Source organism: Fundulus heteroclitus, chromosome 12, assembly GCF_011125445.2.
Source record: "Fundulus heteroclitus isolate FHET01 chromosome 12, MU-UCD_Fhet_4.1, whole genome shotgun sequence".
Lineage (NCBI taxonomy): Eukaryota > Metazoa > Chordata > Actinopteri > Cyprinodontiformes > Fundulidae > Fundulus > Fundulus heteroclitus.
The window spans coordinates 8,623,605-8,643,870 of NC_046372.1; the positions used below are offsets into that span (position 1 = coordinate 8,623,605).

General features: G+C 39.8%; 1 protein-coding gene across 1 annotated transcript; it reads right to left on the reverse strand.

The window, feature by feature from the left end:
• Window positions 1–1,563: 1,563 nt before the first annotated feature.
• c7a (complement component 7a) lies at window positions 1,564–18,774 on the reverse strand. Its single transcript, XM_012870069.3, has 18 exons — window positions 18,684–18,774; window positions 18,482–18,543; window positions 18,278–18,356; window positions 18,041–18,182; window positions 17,812–17,956; window positions 15,009–15,147; window positions 12,091–12,234; window positions 11,721–11,964; window positions 7,315–7,428; window positions 7,023–7,189; window positions 6,711–6,939; window positions 6,445–6,619; window positions 5,858–5,945; window positions 3,831–3,963; window positions 3,560–3,748; window positions 3,276–3,369; window positions 3,004–3,188; window positions 1,564–2,909 (listed from the first exon to the last, which is right to left on the reverse strand). The coding sequence occupies exons 1-18, from the start codon at window positions 18,687–18,689 to the stop codon at window positions 2,725–2,727; spliced, it is 2,520 nt and encodes an 839-aa protein (XP_012725523.2). The 5' UTR covers window positions 18,690–18,774; the 3' UTR covers window positions 1,564–2,724.
• Window positions 18,775–20,266: the final 1,492 nt, after the last annotated feature.

The window sequence follows — 20,266 nt, forward strand, 5'->3', positions numbered from 1 at the left end:
TGTCAGAATTAATGTGATCCCGTATGAGTAACTGCAATTGGAAGGTTTAAAGGCCACACTCCCAGAGACGAAGGGATGCTTTTGTCGAATATTAGACGACAGGTTTGTGCAGAAACCGTTGGTTGTGTATTACAGTCTCTGTTTTCTGTTCCTTGCTGTATTTCCTTCTTACTGTACTTAATTTAGTCTTCCATAAACCAAGAACCTGTATCCAATTTAAACTTTCCAGCTTCAAAATGAAATATATGAAACATTATTCAAAGGAAAACTTCTTTGCACACAATATCTATCTATAAAGATGTTAGACTTGTACATACACATAATCTTTACGCAAGGCTGTTTATTATTTTCAAAGCTGGAGATGGTTAGCAAAGATAAACTGGTTTTGGGGTGATACATGAGGAGAGGATGTTGTACTGACTGAGGCTTTTGTGCACTTATTAAAATGACAAAAGAGGATATGGTATTAGAAGCTGTAATAGGTCATTTTACATTGTTAATAAAACTTTGTTATTGAAACCACTTAACTGGGGTGTGTGTGACATTTGTCTTACACGTTGCACAGCAAAGTGTCCACAGGGTGGAGACAGAGAAACAAACTTGACAGACAAATGGACAATAATCCTTGCTATGAAACTAATGGTAAATTATTCTTGATATACAACAATATGCCATCTGAGAAATTAGAAGCTGTCATGATGCTGAAGATACTAACTGTGTTAGCTATGCTGTTTTGGAAATTGTTGTGTTCTTTATTTTATTTAGTGCTTTGTGCTGTTTTAGTCTTCCTGTCTGCTTATTTTGGTTCTCATGGTTGCCTCAATGCAGAGTAATGCTGAGAAACTACAGGCCACTATTAAAGCTACCTGGGCTTCCTTAACAATTTAAAAATGCAACAGACCTGCTTGCCATATAGCCTTAATGTTCTAATGTGTGCAGAAGGAGCCCAGACTAATTATTGATTGTATGTATTTGTAGATATTCTGAATTTATTTTTTAATTAGCCATGTAGTCAAGGCTACACAGTGGCACAGTTGTTAGCAGTAACTCAATACGCTAAATTTAACAGATTATATATAGATTAATTACACACAGGTTGGTGTTTCCAGACCCTTCTGTTAACTTGCATTTAATGGAAATGCGACATTTAATTTTTTTGATTTTTAAAAAAGTAACAAAGAATTGTGCTTTTAAAACCTGCTTTAACGTTGCTGCTTTTAATCTGACAAATATGCCTCATCGGAAAGGATACTCCATTCATTGAATGCGACGGTACGCAGCATTTTCATGTGATTCTGACACAAGCAGGTATTGACACACATGGGCTCACAGTGTGAGAAGGCAGCAAAGCTAGTGAAAGCAATAGACTGCCAGCAGGGGTGCGTTTGGCAGCTTCTGCACTTTCTGTCACGGTGAACACATAAACCCTTACAAAATACATTTCTTTAAAGGCATCAATAAGATTAATGATTACACATGGGCTCTGTGTTGACTTTCTAAGAGTCAGAGTTCTATTTTTGCACGGACAAAAAGATGTCTAATAAGTAAAAGCACTGTAAACAATTTAGTTTGAATACTTTATTCCATATAATAAAAGATGAAAAAAAAACAGATACAAAATATTTGTCAGACAGTTTTCTCTTTGTCCCTTTAAGCTGATGAGCAGTTTCTAAACTTGCTAGTTGCCACATATATGTTGGTGTGTCTAAAAGATATTCTATGTGGGTCTAAACGTGATGAAGCTCACTTTGTTCAACAGTCAATTCCACGGCCGCAGGTGTATAAAATCCAACACCTAGCATGAAGGTCTCTTCGACAAACATTTGTGAAAGAATGGGTTGCTCCCAGGAGGTATTAGAACAACATGAAAGCAATTTGATAAACAGCAACTCAGTGACATAGTGGTAGGAGAGAGGTCAATGGATGCTGAGAAGCATTGTGGGCAACCCGTTTCAAAGCCAACGGCCACAGACCACCAAACATCATGCTACCTTCAGATTAGCTAAAGAACAGTGTGTAGAGAGCTTCTAGGGATGGGTTTCGGCGGCGGAGCAGTTGCATCCGAGCCTTACACCACCTGGTTCAATGGCAAGTGTTGAATGCAATGTTGTAAGGCACACCACCACTAGATGTCTGTGGTCTCAGACTCAAACCCTCGAGCACAAGTATCCTGCAACCATTAGATGTGTTCATTGTCCTGCACACCTGAATTAAATGGCTAAACTTCCTTGCTTGCATGCAGTCAAGTTCTACAGAGCTCTGCTAATGAGCTCATATTGGAGTCTGGTGTGTTGAAGCAGAGACGCATCTAAAAGTTGCAGGACACCGTTCTTCAAGGACGAGTTTGAGACCGCTGCTCTAGAGCATGGAGAACGTGTTCAAACCTGTCTGTCTGGCAACCATACCAGTGTACAAGGTGTCTGACCTCTCCAGTGTGCTTTTGCAAGAATTGAAAAAAAAAAAAATACTACAACAACGAAGACATCAATTAATCTACTAAACATGATGGATGATGAAAAGCCGTCCAAGAAGAGCTGAGGCTGTTTTAACTGCAAATAGGGGCACACATTGTATTAAACCTTGTGGATATCAAAATCTGTGGCAGCCTGGTTTGAAGAACAAAATGTTTATACTACTAGTATTAGATGCATAGAAAGTGTTAGTCTAATGTCGCATGTACCGCTGTAGCACAAGCCTGAGAAACAACAGTGTGACGAGGCGGCGTTAGGAAGCACACGGGAGGATACCGACAACCGTCACCTTCTCCCCTTTACACCGTCGAAGTCCTGCTTCACACTCGCTCATGGTTTGTGGGGCAACAGTTGAATCATCACCAATACGGACACACACATTTAACCCCGGAGTCGAGCAATCTGCAGAGTCCTTACAGAGACACTGGTTGCTTTGATCTGACAAAATGGAGTGAGAAAAGAGGTCGCTGATGAAAATCCCAAAAACGCCACATGGCATCATAAATTGTTTGTGACCTTTCTGTGTTCCTACCGTCACAGTTTTCCCACATGTGACATGTGCTGCAGCCTGCCGTGATGCGCTCTGGCCACTTGCAGTTGCTGTCCTCTGTTATCTCAAAGTTTTTCTTGATACATTTCATTGCCTGCATTTTGCACACGGTCAAGAGAACGAACTGTCCATTCACTGGAGATACGGCACACAATTCCAGTGAAGAGCTGGAAAGAAAAATAATACACCGCATTGAATCCGCTTAATAGTAACATTTTCGACAAACGCATTGATGATTAGCGCAGCAAAAATACCTGCATTCATGAGGCATCTTACAGACACATTTGCCCCTGAGTGGCTTCTCCCATTCTTTGCATTGCACTGTGGGTACAGTTGGCTGCTGTCTCTCTTTAATTGTGGAATACATAAAAAAAAATTGTTGTTTTCCTTTCATTTAAAGCTGATACAGAACAGTGATGAACAACTACAATAAAAAGCACCGTCCTCTGTTCTAAACTGTAGTGAAGTCTTATCTCAGTCGTTAGAACGTGTTCTCCAGCTTTTTCAATAATAACATAAAATAGGAGGACAACAATACCTTGGATGCACCTGGTTAGAGCCAGATTTGGAGAAAAGTTCAAACTGGAATCACAACTAGCCATCGCTTCACCTTGTAATGAACTACCCTGTGGGCAGGACAAGGTGATTGACTGCCCAAGATTATAAGCCTTCTGTAAAGGTGATACTATGACATCTTCAGGCAGTGAAGGAAGCTTGCACACTGAATCTAAGAGGAAGGGACAACATGGGGTTTATACCATAGTTAATTGTTACTATAGTTAACTGTGGTATTTTCTAATTGTACTTACCTGCACAGAGCCCAGGGTCTGCAGACCAGGTTTGAGCAGCAGTGCATTGCAGGATGCTGTTACCGACAAGATAGAAACCGGCGGTGCAAGTGTACTCCACCGTATTACCCACATAGTAATCGTCCTTAGGATCCTGTGCAACATGCATGGAGAAACTGTTTTAGTTTTGCCCTGCAAACAGAAAGCTCTTTAAATAAGTAAAAATTGTCTTTATTATTTTGTTCTTTAAATTTGCTTTAGTGTCCACAATGCTGGGTTTGCCAAAGTTTACCACAATTCATGTCATGTCTGAGGTGACAACAATTATAATAATAATAATAATAATAATAATAATAATAATAATAATAATAATAATAATAATAATAATAATAGAACTTTATTGATCTCACAAGGGAGAAATTCATTTCTGCATCTTAACCCATCCCCTTGGAGAGCAGTGGGCTGCCACTGTGTGGCGCCTGGGGAGCAATCAGGGGTTGAGGGTCTTGCTCAGGGAGCCAGAGTGCCGTGACTGGGGATCGAACCGGGTACTTGCATCCTTCTCTGAGTGCAAGCGCGCTGCTTGCACTCAGAGAAGGCCAACACTAGGCCAACACCCACCCTAGTTAGGTTTTGAATCAAATTCCATTTGCTTATGGAAACTTAACTCTGTTGTTGGTCTACTGTTATCACTGTTGGTATAATGTTTTGGCATAATCCCAGTGAAAGGTTTCATCACAGCCTATTTTTGAGTATAAAATGTTCCTTGTCCAAAAGCATTCACAGGCGGCCCCGTCCTTTCACAATCCCTCACCGCTGCAGGCAGAGCACAAGATGTTCAAGTAAAGGTGTTCAGAATGCAAAGGGCTTGACATGACCATAGCACCGGCTGAACCTCTTACAGTAAGGGCAGGATGTAAATACAAACACCTATTGTCTAAATAAATCACTGTAATAAACCTAAGTAGCAAGTGCCCCCAAGAAAACAAGTAACATTAAAAAATACAATATTTTAAATGTTATTTATAGTTCTAAACATATCTTGAGCTTTTTCATTATGCCTTCCCTAGGTTATTATTTCTTTCTCCTGCAGTGTCAGAATTGCACATATATGGCAAATTATGCAAAATAAATGATTTGCTCCTGTTAGTTTAGCACTAAAGCAAGATGCTCTGCATAGAAAGAGAAATGGGAACTTGTGAGTTTACATACTATATTTGTTTGTGTCAAGTCTGATAAACCGTATAGCCTACAATTGTTTATTCCTCGTAGTAGATTTAAATTTAAAATTATTTTACTGATCTGAATGAAACAGACGCCTTATACAACAAGGCAAAATGAGCACAGCATCAATTTAGAAAAGAATATATATGCTTTGTTTTTTACATTTGAATTAAAAAAAAATGCCTGGCAAATATTATTTCTCCGAGCTCTAAATATTTGAGCCTGCAAGGCCTCCTTGCCAGCAACCCAATCTTTGGATTCTTTCTCAGATTTTCTTTCAGATTAAAGTCAAGACTGTGGGTGAGCCACCAAAAAATTGTATGTCCAGAAAATAAAAGATTCATATTAAACCGAAATTTGGTAGGTGTGTAAATACCTTAGTGCTTAATTGTATATTTAAAACAAATTATAAAACTATTGCCATTTTAGGTGACAATATAGATGCTTCCTTTGCTTTGTTAATCTTTGTTGGAACAACATCTTGAGGCTGTCCTGCAGAAATTCTGGTTGAACCAACGGCTATCAGGAAAATATAAAACAGGAGAGACTGCACCCTCCAGAGTGAATGGTGAATGAGTTGTAACACTGAGTAAATGTGTATTATTTTCCTGCACTTTAATGTAAATAGAGTTGTCAAGCCTACGCATGGTTTTGGTTAAATGAACCTTAATGACTATCGGATAGGAACTCAATAGGTCATGTCTGATGTATGACACAGAAGCAAACTAACATTTACAAAAAAATAGCACTAGGAGTCTTGTATGTTTTCCATGTTTCCTTTGCTGAACAAATTACAGCAATTCAAAGGTCAGTTTCATCTTTACCAAGATGTAGCCGTTGATTATACTGGGCGGAGTTGCACATTTCTGAAGTACTGGGAGACTTGTATCAAAGCACTGTGGCTCCATGGTTCTGTGGAAGAGTTAGAATAGAACAGCTATAATAGTGGACATTCAACCTATCATAGGATGAGCATAATGAAGGGTCTTTAAAGATAAAAACAAACAAACAGGATGAACGAGAAGAACAGGACATAGAGCATGGGCAGAGAAAGAAGCAGCAGAGGACCACACAGACAAAATAGCAGACCAATTAACACAGAAAGACCAGAACAGAATATACAAAAAAAGGAGTGGGGGAGACTAATACGGACCCAATGAAATAAACCAGAATACACAGGGAACAGAATAAATTAACAAACTAAACACAAAAATATTTGCTAATATGGCAACACCATACTGACACTAATGAACACGTAGGACTTTATACGGAAAAGACTTGTAGAACATAAGAGGAGATGATGAAAACATAGACATTAAAGAAACCCAAAATCCTGAGGATCATAAAAGAATGTCTAAAATTGATAATACCTGGATTAACATCGCACAATAGTGCTTGTGTTTGCCCTTACTTTAAGTACTGAAGTTCCTCTTCATCGTCACAGCCAGATGTCTCAGTTGCTTCTCCAGTACAGTGATGCCCGCCATTCTGAGGGGAAGGGTTAGAGCAAGAACGACTTCGCGAACTCCGACGTCCAGAACACAAAGACCAGGCAGACCAACAGGACCAACTACCGTGGATCACACCTTCATTTGGGGCAATAAAAATAGTTGTACTATTTATTTTGGAAGCACATGTACACAAGTAAAACAAGTTGTATGAAAAGCAGTCACCCACCTTGCTGGCCCTCCACCTCAACTCCATGCTCACAAGCCAGCCCTTTTGTGCCGGTTTTGCAGATGCATCTGCATTTGTCTTTATCCATGACAGCCAGGCCATTGTTTTTGCAGGGTTGGCAGTGGCAGGGATGGCTCTCAAATTGGTATTGTTCTATGGCTTTACGTAGGTAGAGCTTCTTCACCCCAGCACACTGAATTTCCTTAACAAGTTCTGAAATAGGTCGAAGCTATCACAATAAGAGAGTTAGAGGGTCAAATTGTAAAGAAAACACTTAATCCTCTAAAAAGAGCATAGTAATATTTTCTTCACCTTTTGCTTTATTACCACAGGGAAATATTTAATAGAGTCAGCCCAATTTGAGTACATTTCCCAGTTCTTGTCTGAATCTCCAAGCTGCATATTCTCCAATGCTGCTACATGGGTTACACCTCCTCCCAGCACCTTCACTTTTGCATAGTTGTTAGACTTGCTGCTACCTGTTTCAAAACATTTGTATGGATAATGAAAAAAAAAAAAAACAGTCTGCAAAAATGTTTAGATATGTTTTGGGAATTTTATTTTGTGAGCTGAAAAAAAAAAAAAAAAATCAAGGAAGTTATACCACTGGAAGATCCTCCCGTGTAGTCACTGTTTGAACAATCCACTCTTGTAAAAGAGAAGAACAGAATCCAGCGTTTTTTCTTCTCACATTCACGAGACTCGGAGCTTATTCTCGCTTTAAAACAGAGGAAATAGAAAAATGAATGCAACAATTTCAACCACCTCTAATTATGTCTTCAAGGTGTATATTATAGAGTATTTAACTTTTCTTTTCTGTCCAGGTCTAAAGCAAACTACTAAAAACAGCATGTAGTTTGAAAAAGGTGGCAGGCGAAAGTCAACAGAAGAAGTGTTAGGTTTGATAAAAACATGCAAAAAATATTCACAGAACTATCCAAACCATTGCATTCGAGTTTGAATAACTTTCATAGCCATGCGCGTGGACATAAAGTTTTATGCAGTTTGGGATTGTCCCCTTCCTGTTCCAAAACATTTGTACACCAGTGCACAAAGCTAGGTCCAAAAAGACATGGATGTGTCACTTCAGTGTGAAATAAGTGGACTGGCCTGCACAAAGTCCTGCTCTTCAACAATGTTCTTTGGTGGTTTGCTTCACTGGCTGTGGGCTGTGCTCTACTCCACTGTTTAGTAAGCAGCGCCACCTGCGCTGAGCTCATTAACTCATGATGAGTTTCACCTGCCAGGCTGGCTACTTAAACTTGCTTCTGTTAGGTAGGGATAAAAAAATCCTCATTTTTTTCCACTTGTTATCTGATTCCGATACCAGAATATGGGTATCTGCCAATACCAATACTTTTCCGATACCAGAGCTTTTTTTGCTTTAATGTTATTCTCAACATATTTTAGATTTTTTTAAAAGGCTGTAATAAACACCTTTCTACCACCAAATGTGATATGTATGAATGTAAGCAGGTATATACCAAAATACAACTTGGGAAAAATCCTGTTCTGAAAAAAATGCAGCTGTACGTGCCTCAAATTGATTGTATTTATGACGTCCCACAGAGATTTCCCAACCAACGCAAACCTTGAGATTTTTGGGGATTAAAGCGATGCCAGAGCGACATGAAATCTGCGAAACGACAGTTGTTGGAGTTGAACAATGCTGAACTTTAGTCTCTTGTTGCACAACGACAACCAATCAAGAACTCAATGTGGCAGTGATGTGGGGTAAAGGACTGTGGCGGAGACGAAGCAGTTTTCATTCAACATGGAAGGTAAACTGATAGTGGCGGTCTGCGGTCAGCCGGAGTTGTGTGACTCAACCAATTCCAAAAAAGTTTAAAAAAAAAACAGTACATTTCACACCAAACAGGACCCTCAGACAGAGGCTGGTGCATCCCAAGGACAAAACCCCTAAACCTAAGATGAGCAAAGTGGTGTATGCAGTTCAGTGCAGTGAGGAATGTTCTGATCTTTATATTGGAGAAACCAAACAACTTCTCCACAGATACATGGCTCAACACAGGAGAGCTACCTCCTTAGGACAAGAATCTGCTGTCCACCTACACCTTAAGGACAAAGGACACTCTTTTGAGGACCAAAATGTCCACATTTTGGACAAAGAAGAACGATGGTTTGAAAGGGGTGTAAAGGAAGCCATCTAGGTTAAGAGGGAAAAAACAATCTTAAACAAAGGAGGAGGACTTAGGTTCCAACTCTCAAAAACTTACAACAATAGAGTTGATTTCTCCCAATTATCAACTCAATCCTCACCTCCGTAAGGGTGATCAAAACATCGCTCTTGAAGGCCAGGCCAATAACGACTCCCTGTTGCAGAGGAGTGGACCAGTTTTGATTCAATTTGCAGGCCTACAAGGACCTTAACGACCGCCCATTACTAAGGAGGTCGACCTGTTTCGGTTCAGTTTGAATGTTATCTAAGCCATTACAAGGCCTTTGTTGGGCAGTAGTATAAAGCTTGCAACACCAAACTACTCCAGACTTTTTGAATTGAGAAAGCTTTCTGGATAGGAAGCGAAACGTCTTCAAACTTCGGAAACAAGTCCAGTTGTTTTGCTTTTTTAAACTTTTTTGGAATGACCATGACCTGGATGACTGAGAATCTTCACCAGCATACGACTCAACCAACTATTATTACCGAGACAAGTCCAGAAAGGAGCAAGCCTGGAGAAGAGTGAGTGAGGTGACTGGAGTGTCAGTTAATGCTAGGGTTGGTGATTTTTCTGCTTGTTTCCCCAAGTCCCTTTTTGAATAACTGTGCCATGCGCAGGACCGTCTTACCTTGCTCTTTCGCTCTTAAGGGGATCACATAAAAAAAATCTCCCAAATACACTCTGGTCTTATTTCTTTCTACTGAGGCCTTCCTCTTCTTCTCATAAACATGAACGCAGTATGATTTTTGCAACTCTCAGCCATGTTCAAAGTATATATAATCTTCGGGAACGAAGGGCAGGGATTTGTCAGAGTTTTTACAGGCCTGCAGTTTCCACAGAGATTGATTTTTTTTTTCAACCTCCTTGTGAACACATAATATATTGACTACTTTTAGGATAGAAGGACGACTTTACCCAGTATAATAAAAAGTGTTTCTGAACAGGATCACTAACTATAGCTTTAAGTGAAAGCGTCACTAGATAGCATCATTGTACTACTGTACAGTATTTCTGGCTTGTCGCCTGCTGTGTGAACGGCTGGCAATGAAGTCAGTCGAGCGACAGAAAGCAAAAGTGGCAACATTTTGGCTACCTTAAGAATAGATGCCACTTCATTTAATGTGTGTAAAGTCATTAACAAATACTTTTACCATTATAGTGTATTGTGACATAGAGGTGTCTTTAGTGGCCAGAACATTGGTTCTTGATCTAGAGAACGTGGAATTGTTATACCAAAGCAGAATAATTTTTCAGTGATATAATGATTAAATTGTATTAAACATTATATTTTGGTTATCTACTGTTTCTGGCAATATGAATGAAACAAGAAATTACATGTTATTTTCACTTGTATTTTGTACTCATTTACTTTGTTTAAGCAAAAAAAAAAAAATGCAGCAAGTATTTTTTATCATTAATGAGAAAAAAACAATGCCATGTCATGAATAAAATCTTTCCTCTTTATTAACCTAATATTCTTCAAGAAATGGGTCAGCGTTGCTATTTCTGCAGCAGGAATACAAGAGTCACCAAACTAATTGTATTAGGTACATGCTGCAGGATATATCTTCAGAGCTCAATTAAAATTTCCAATCAAATTTTAATAGGTTGTTGTGACCTTTAAATAGCAAAGTCCCTAAAGATTAAATTTAAAACGTTACAATGAAATCTGACCACTTGGAGGTAACATTTTAAGCAAAGACTAAAAAAGCCTACTGGTTCTGAAAATAGTTTGCCTTTTGCAGCCAGTTTTGTTAAGAAATACCTGGAAAAGAATTTCAAATAATTTCAACAAAGTCTGGCATCTTGACAGCTAAATTTACACAATTTAACTCAACCATCTTTCAATGTAGTTTATGCAGACAGAAAATGTTATATTTGGTCTATTCAGATGTCTTTTATCCATATTATAAATTATTTATTTATGAGAAAAGATTTCGTTAGCCCTCTTTTTTAGCAGCTGATTTGAATAAAAAATAATTGTTTCTCAAGCCACCTGGATGAAATAAATTTCACATCGTGTCATTGGGTTCTGTAGGTCTCTTACTGATCACCCGCATGAATTTTGTGGAACATGCCTGGAATACATGCACTATTTTAATCCATATTTAAGAACAGAAATATGACAGTGTTTAAAGTTGTGTTCACATTGGCCCCACAATTTTGCCACTTTTGCTTGCTGTCGCTCACCATTATCGCTGGCCGTTCACACGGCAGGCGTGAGCAATTGCACAGCGAGAAACAAGCCAGAAATACAGTAGTACAGTGACGCTTTCAGTTAACTGTCACTCCTGTTTTCTCCTTTCTGAACTTGTAGTAATAATTTGTTGAGTCATACAACAATCGCCTCTATCAGTTTTTCTCGTCAAGACACAAAGATTCAGCTTTTTCAACTCCAACAACTGTCACTATGCATCTATCACAGGTGTCGTGTCGCTCTGGCTTTGTTGTAATCGTCAAAATCGTGTTAATTGCCTCCTTGGCTTCGCATAACGTCGCTTTGCATCATGCCGGTGCTGTATAACACATGTGCATAGGGATATCATGTAAATGTGTCGCTTGGCCTGACACATTTGCGTTCATAAGGCCGCTGTGTTGTTGTTGTTTTTGCTTCAAATGTCGCTTGATTTCCTGTTGCTTTGACAAGTGATCAGAGGAAGTATGATTAGTTCAGATCAAAACTCAATGAAAACTATGTTAATCACATAAACTAATTTCCATGCATCATGCCTCAAAATCATCTACAAGGAAAGTTTTGATTATGTCATCTTCAACCTCTCTCCAAGAAAAATGCCAGATGTTTATAAAACTGTGAGTTATAAATCCTTACTGATGCGGCTTTCAGTTTCTTCATCAATTGAAACGATGGAGTTCAATGAGCCCCCCAAGCTTCCCTCGGATATGTAGTGTGTTCCAAACTTCTCCAAAATCTCCCTGTAGGCTGAGTAGTCATAAACAGTTGGTAGTTTGGCCAGAGCCTTCCAGAACTCCTCAGATATTGGGAGGTTCCCCGGAGAGTTACTCTGGAACTGAGCTACCTCTACCTCATTCCTCAACAATACAATTCTTCTAGTCTATAGGGAAGGGAAGAAATGCATTAGTAATAGTAATATTATGTAATTGTAATAATTTTTAATCACAGGTTTAGTTTTCAAACAGGATTTTCTGTTGAAAAGACAAAATGTGACATTCCAACATACAGCCGACGTGTCCTGTGTCTCATGGAAGTCATAGTTACGAAATCCTGTCGTGGTCCCAGTTACTGTTTCTCTGTTGACAATATCTTTAGCATAGTGCCATTGGCTGGTAAACATCTCATCACTGAAGTCATTCTGGACTTTAACCTGAGAAAAGAAAAGAAATTCTTTAACAATATATTTCAAGATAAGCATAAAGATGTAAAATAAATTAATTTTAAAAAATCCAACTGCACCATACTGGCCAAAATGTTTCGAGCGATAGAAGGGAATTTCTGAAAAGCTGTCCTCTTATGTTGCAGTAAATGTTACTTATGGTAGGTAGCTGCCTCAGTATGGAGAAACAGAATATTACTTCTATCAGGAGAGTCAGGAACACCGCTGTACACCTGAAGACTGCATCTCCAGTGTTTGTCATTTTAAATAACTGCAAGCTGTCATGATCCTGGAGTGAGTGCAGCTTTGTGTTAGTGTGAGTCCTCTTTCTGAACAGAGAATCTCCGCTGGAGGGCATTTGCTGACTTGTTGGCTCTCATCTGACTGCTGGGGTTATGCTGTAAGTAGCTCTAGGATGACCACTCACTGCCCATGTTGCTAGAGTCAAGCCCCTTGCGTTCTCATTGCTTAACACTTAGTTTCACTTCTTACTTCAAGAACCTTTGATGGTTTCTTGCTGGTCCTCAACTTACCTTTGTGCTCTCAGTGCTCCCGGGCTGTCGTTACCACTCCAACACTGGATTCCTCTGACAAACCTCTCTGCAACAGATCTCCTTTGGGACTCAATCACATCACGGTCGTCCACTACAGCGTCAACATCTCCTGTCTTCATCTGCCTGCCCGCTCTCTCCAACAGTCTGTTTACTTGCTCTGATTATCTCAAGCCCACCAAGTCTTATGGAACTCCTCCAGGAACACAAACTCTCACCGTAGCATATCCCACACAATGCTGGGATCTCAATTTTTTTCCCTCTCAATGCCTTCCTTCCGCCTCCAGACAGTAAGCCACTTTCCATCATTTCCTCCTGCAACATTCACGCATTTGTTAACCCCTGGCTAGATCAAACTGTCCCTCTCCTTTCCAGATGTTTTTTCCACCACTGCAAGTTGAGTTAAATTAAAGGGGAAATAGACAAACTTTTAGTAATACATTATATGATAATAACTAAGAGCTTGACAATCTGCTGAAACAAATTTATTTTTCTCCAACTTGAAGTCATTTCAGAAAGAAATCAGAAAATAAAATCTTAAACTTTCACTTTAAGGAGAATATAACATATCTGAATGTTTCTGTTTAGTTTATTGAAGGGAGGACTGCAAAGAACTGCAAACTGAAGGGAATATTTGTCCAGTACAACCAGAGAGGATAATTAAATTCCAAACATATGTCGGGGGGGGAGACATTCAGGGATAAAAAGAAATCTTTGATATAGTGGAACAATTATCACCAGAGATAAACCAAATTATCTGTAATTTTTACATTACAACACTAAGGCCTGATCTTCAAAAGGTTAGCATGTAATAAAACACGTGCAAACTAATTAAAGTTGATCATCATATCAGGTGTGTGTAAGATGAGCATAATAGCGAGTGCAACGTTTGTTGTGTGTGTGCCTTCATGAAAGTGCAGCTCACACGCTAATGACCAAATGTATGGAAATTTACAGGAGGAGGATATGCAAATGTAAATAATTATTAATCTTGAAACTGGGGGGGGTTAATACGGTAATTATTTCATACAATGAAACCAAAGCAAATGGTACCATAACTGAACTTAAATATGTTAGTATACTTATGAACAAACAAAACATGAATATTTATTGGGACAAAATAATTTTGTTATGTCAGTTTGAAGCAACTGGTGCCACTCTGAGAGGAGAGAATGTGTGTGTGTGTGTGTGTGTGTGTGTGTGTGTGTGTGTGTGTGTGTGTGTGTGTGTGTGTGTGTGTGTGTGTGTGTGTGTGTGTGTGTGCGTGTGGGGGGGAGAATGTGCTCAATGCCCCTCTTTTCTCAAATCTGTCTGCCTTTGAGACTAACAGCAGCGAAACAAACTAACATTACAACATTTAGTTCTCATATATAAAATGGTAAAATCTGTGACATTTTTGGGGACAGTTTAAATGGGGACAGGTAATTGCCCCCGTTAATTGGGGACGTGTGGTCACTCTAGGAGCAGCAAGTCAGAGTTAGGGGGAGCCAGCTGGAATGCGTATTCGTAACGTCTGGCAGGAGGAATTTTATCTCCCTCCCTCATTGTTCCGATCTAAGCTCTGTAACTTATCCATCCATCCACTGCCTATACCTGCTTATCTGTGCAGGCCTGCGGGGGGGGAGGGGCGCGGGTGCGGGGGACTATCTCCAGAGATGCAGGTCCACCTTGGAAAGATCTGTGTTATTATTTTTTTAATTGCTATTATCATTATTACCTCCAATGACCTGAGGGAGGTTTCTGGTCACCGGGGGCTTTTTAATATTCCTATTAAAAATCGGAATTTTGGAATATTGTATTTAATAAAAGAAAAAGTTATATAACGGAAGTTCTCCAATCATTAAAATGGTTTTGTGCTTCCTGGGTGTCTGAAGAGATTATGTGACATATTTGATCTTCATCTTTCTTTTATAGCAGCTCCCACACTGTCAATAGTATACACAATTTACTAATTTAAACGGGGCGGACCAAATTGGTTGTGCGTGTCTTATCCATTGCGCATGCAATCTTTGTCAATCAACCGCAACGCAACTACTTCTTGCTATCGCAGCTTTTCTTCTGCCCATGCAATTTAGCTCTATTTATTTGAAATCATTGAAGATCAGGTCCCAAGTTCTCAGAGAGTTTAACATAACTTCAGATTTAACTCACAAACCATTATTGGTTATACAGGAAGGGAAAGATAGGCCAAATTTAATTTATTCTCCTACTTACCAGAAAGTTGTATTGAATAGTGCTGAGGGGAAGCCGATAGAAAGCATTGTGGATACCACTAAAGATGGTTCGACACTGGCCTCCAAAGCTCTTGGTGTTGATGACACTTCCTCTGCTCATTCCAGTTACTACATCAAACCTACAGAAATAAAATAACTACAGAAAGCTGCTATCCCCAGTGCCTTGTGCAAGTAATTCAAGTACTACAAGTACCCCTTGAACATTTTTTGATTTTGTCACTTTACAACCACAGTCTTCTAAGGTATTCTCTCTACAACTTTAAATCTCTGTTCTTTGGTCTTTATGACACTTATGTTTGATACATATAGTCTCTTACAAGGCTTTCACGGAACATGTGTATTTACAGTGACTTGCAAAAGTATGGATACCCCTTGAACCTTTCCACATCTTGTCACATTACAACACCAAACATAAATATATTTATTGGAATTTTATGTGAAAGATGCACAGAAAGGGCCATGCAATTGTGAAGTAGAAAGAAAATCATACACTATTTCTTCATTTTTTACAATCAAAAAACTGAAAAGGGCATTGTGCATATGTATTCAGCCCCCTGACTCAATACGTTGTGGAGCCACCTTTTGCTGTAGTTACAGCTGCAAGTCTTTTAGGGTATGTCTCTACCAGCCTTGCACATATAGTGAAATTCTTGCCCATTCTTTTTTTGCAAAACAGCTCAAGCTCTGTCAGATTAGCTGGAGAGTGTTTGTAAACAGCAGTTTTCAGATCCTGCCACAGATTCTCGATTGGGTCTGGACTTTGACTGGGCCATTCTAACACATTAATATGGTGTGTTTTAAACTATTACATTGTAGCCGTGGCTTTAGGTCATTGTCCAGCTGGAAGGTGAACCTATGCCCCAGTCTCAAGTCTTTTGCAGACTCCAATGGGTTTTCTTCCAAGATTGCCCTGCATTTGGCGCCATCCATCTTTCCATCATCTCTAACCATTGTTAGATATTATATGAAACCACAGATTGCTGGACCTGTTAAAAGCACTGGGAAAATAACAGATGGTTCATGGAAATTGTGGACCTCAGAGAAGTGACATACTTAGATTGGACAAAAGGGCCTGATAAAGGAAAACTGGTGAGCTATCTCGGGGGCAGCCCGCTCACCTCGAGAATCTGGTGAGGCATTCTCCACCAATGTCATGTGGGGAACACTGATGTCATATAAGTACACTCCCTTGCATGGGAGTGTAGATTCTCGGTTCTATAAATGCTGACGTTACCCTTTGTTCTTGGCTCTCTTCCTAATTTTCCCTTTTTCCTGCATTGTGGTCAATTAAGGAGCCCAGTACTGAACTGTACCATTTCTCTGGCTTGCTCCCTGCTTTCCTCTCCCGCTTGGATTCCGCTCCAAGTCCTGCTCGGGTTCCGTCCCGCAGCTCACCCTCCAGCACCACTCGGATCCCGCTCCGAGGCTCTGCTGCTAGCCTTGGGTCCCGTCCCGGGTTCACCTCCAACCCTCCTGCTTCCTCCTGTCTGCCAGCTCCTGCATTCAGCACTCATCTGCTTATGCCCAGTAAACACTGTGGTCCTTATCCACCACAAACCAACCCTCTTCAATAAAACACACAAAACAAGGCTCTGTGCGTGTGTGGTTGTGTTCGGGTTCATCAGGACAAATTGTGACACCTTGTCCCTGCTGAAGACAAGCACCCCAGGGCATGATGCTGCCACCACCATATTTCACAGTGAGGATGGTATGTTCAAAGTAAGGTACAATGTTATTTCTCCGCCACACATACAGTTTTGCATTTTGGCAAAAAAAGTTCAATATTGGTCTCGTCTGACCAAAGCTCCCTTTTCCACGTGTTTGCCGTGTCCCCAACATGGCTTCTGGCAAACTGCAAACTGTTTTCTTTTGACAATGGGTTTCTCCTTGCCACCATAAAGACCACATTTGTGCAATGTACAACTAATAGTTGTCCTGTGGACAGTGTTGATGGGTTTACAGTTCTGCCATTCTTTTTCCATTTCTGGATGATGGATTGAACGGTTCTCCGTGAGATCTTTTAATAGCCTAAGCCTGCTCTAAACTTTTCCACAACTTTATCCCTGATCTGTTTGATGTGTTCCTTGGAATTCGTGATGTTATTTCCCCCCCTATATGCTCTTAACCAACTTCTGAGACCATCCTAGCACAGCTGTATTTGTACTGAGATTAGATAACACACAGATGGACTCATTAGCAATCAAACTTCGGAAGAAAACCGGTTGCACTCGGAGAAAAGGGGATTGAATACTTTTACACACCACACTTTTCAGTTTTTTATTTGTAAAAAAATATTTTTTTTTTTTTACATCTTTCTACTTCACAATTGTATATCACTTTGTGTTGGTCTTTCCCATATAATATATTGATGTTTATGGACAAAATGTGGAAAAAGTCCAGGGGTATCAATACTTTTGCAAGCCACTGTATGCTGAGATTCAATTCTAGACTATATTTACTGATTTGCTCTTAAATGAAGGCTACTGCCTTGTGGCACAGGATTTAATTTAGTTTTTTTATGTCTAAGTGTAAGCGACGTAATGTATGTCACACGTTTTAAAGATTTGGTAAGAACTTGTGAAAACTATGTATCTTGTCCCCTCCACTGCACAGTTATGCACTATTTGGTACATCACATGAAATCCTGAAGAATACATTGGATTTTGTGGTTGTGTTGTGACAAAATGACAAAAAAGTGCAAGAGTGCAGATGGTTGTCCATGATAGATTATGCTTTTTCAGATAGTGAAATAAAAATGATCTAAGCAAAGTTTTCTCACTGACCCAGTTCCAAGTAGCTCTACTTGAGGTGGCGGGATGGTATGTTCACATGCGATATTCGTTTTAGTCTCACAGCCCTGCTCATCCAGTCCATCTTCCTCACAGTCCACATCTCCGTTACACAACAGAGACTTGCTAACACACCGCCCTGCAGGTCATAGGGCAAACAGACTTTTAGAGGACAATGTATTTATTTTTGTTTAACTTTTTAAAGTAATGTTTGATTTGCAACCTGATCGACAACGGAACCTGTCTCCACATCCATCGTCCAGCGGGCAGGCTTGTGTGGTTTCACAGGACCTGGTCTCAGTCCGGCCACCATCACAGGGGTTCCCATTAAATTGAGCATAGACAGCCATGGCTCGGCTTCTTGTCTGTAATGCAAAATGTTAAAAATCAGCTTTTATGAGTTGCAACACTTTACAGATGGCAACACACGTGAGTAAAAGCGTCGAAAACACACACAAACCTGTAATTTGGTGCAGGGATTACAAACTGACCAGCTTTCATAAGGCCCCCACTGGCAATGAACAGGCTGCACACAAAATCTTAAAAATGCAATTAAAGTCGAGTAATTCAGCACATCGAAGGTAAGCGAAAAAGGTGCAATATATGCAATATATGTTAGTAATATTATGCATTTATGCGGAAACACCTAAAAAAGGAGACTTACGTTCTGGCCAAGAACAGGGTGAAGAGCAGCAGCAAAACTGTTGCACAGAGTTGCGTAATATTCTGACAAGAGAAGAGAAAAGACCACGATTAAAAAAGCATGAAAAGTAGGGGAAAAGCACGTTCATGTTAACACCACATACAAACGCCACACATCTGTGCTTGTAAATTGTCTGTTACCGAGAACAAAATGACGTGCTTACCTTCATGATGTCCAAAGCTGAGCAAGCAGGAGGAATATGTGCAGATTTCCACACTGTGAGAGTATTTTAAAGGGGAGTGTCACTGCTGGGAAGATGCCCCGTGGAATTCAATGAATTTCATGAGAAACGACTGAGTGGGGGTGAAAGCAAGGGGGAAGGGTTTTGTGCATTCTCTTTTGGATACACAAGGAAAATAGTTTGCCTTCTGCAGCCAAAACAGCTTGTGCAAGAATCATTCCGAATCTTGGGTTTGCTCTGTAAGATTTTTCTCAAAAATGAATAGTAGTAGTTGTGGTCTAACACTGAGCTGTTGTTTATATGAACGCCTCGGGGGGTTGTCACATTACAACACCAAACATAAATATATTTATAGGAATTTTATGTGAAAGATGCACAGAAAGGGCCATGCAATTGTGAAGTAGAAAGAAAATCATACACTATTTCTTCATTTTTTACAAACAAAAAACTGAAAAGGGCATTGTGCATATGTATTCAGCCCCCTAACTCAATACTTTGTGGAGCCACCTTTTGCTGTAGTTACAGCTGCAAGTCTTTTAGGGTATGTCTCTACCAGCCTTGCACATATAGTGACTGAAATTCTTGCCCATTCTTTTTTGCAAAATAGCTCAAGCTCTTACAGATTAGCTGGAGAGTGTTTGTAAACAGCAGTTTTCAGATCCTGCCACAGATTCTGGATTGGGTCTGGACTTTGACTGGGCCATTCTAACACATTAATATGTTGTGTTTTAAACTATTACATTGTAGCCTTGGCTTTATGTCGTTGTCCTGCTGGAAGGTGAACCTATGCCCCAGTCTCAAGTCTTTTGCAGACACCAACAGGTTTTCTTCCAAGATTGCCCTGCATTTGGCGCCCTCCATCTTTCCATCATCTCTGACCATTGTTAGATATTATATGAAACCACAGATTGCTGGAGCTGTTGAAAGCAGCTACTGGGAAAATAACAGATGGTTCATAGAAATTGTGGACCTCAGAGAAGTGAGGTCCACAGGGGCGGGGGGGGGGGGGGGGGGGGTGCTAGAAAACCAGAGAAAGGTTTTTGTAACTGAGATATCTACATAAATCCTGACTGAGACCAGTGAACGTTGAAGATCAGCTGTGTTACCGTGTCAGTCAGTGACCCTTTGTTTTACTGGGAGAAAGCCTTTTTGTGACAACAATGTTGTTTGAAATTTGTGTGTTAATCTTTCATGAAACTTTTATTTTCATGTACTGTGTGAGTAAATCTCACAATTAGGTGTGATTTAGTTGAGCAAACACTGGAGGGCAACAGAGGTTTGAAATGCTTTTCTGTTCCACGGTTAAAATGAGACACAACGCTGAACATGCTGTGAGAATGCTGGGTAAATAAAAATATATATATATATACCTTTTTATCAGCTTAACACACATGTCGACATTCCTTATAAATAAAAACATTGAGAGGATGAGAAAGCTTATTTATTGTGACAATCAGTGGCATGTATTGAGTCCGGCTTGGTCCTTTCAGCTGTGTTTTTCCATATTTGTCTGTATTATCCCACAGCCTTCTCTAATTATGGCTTTATTTGTGCAGACAGGGTGT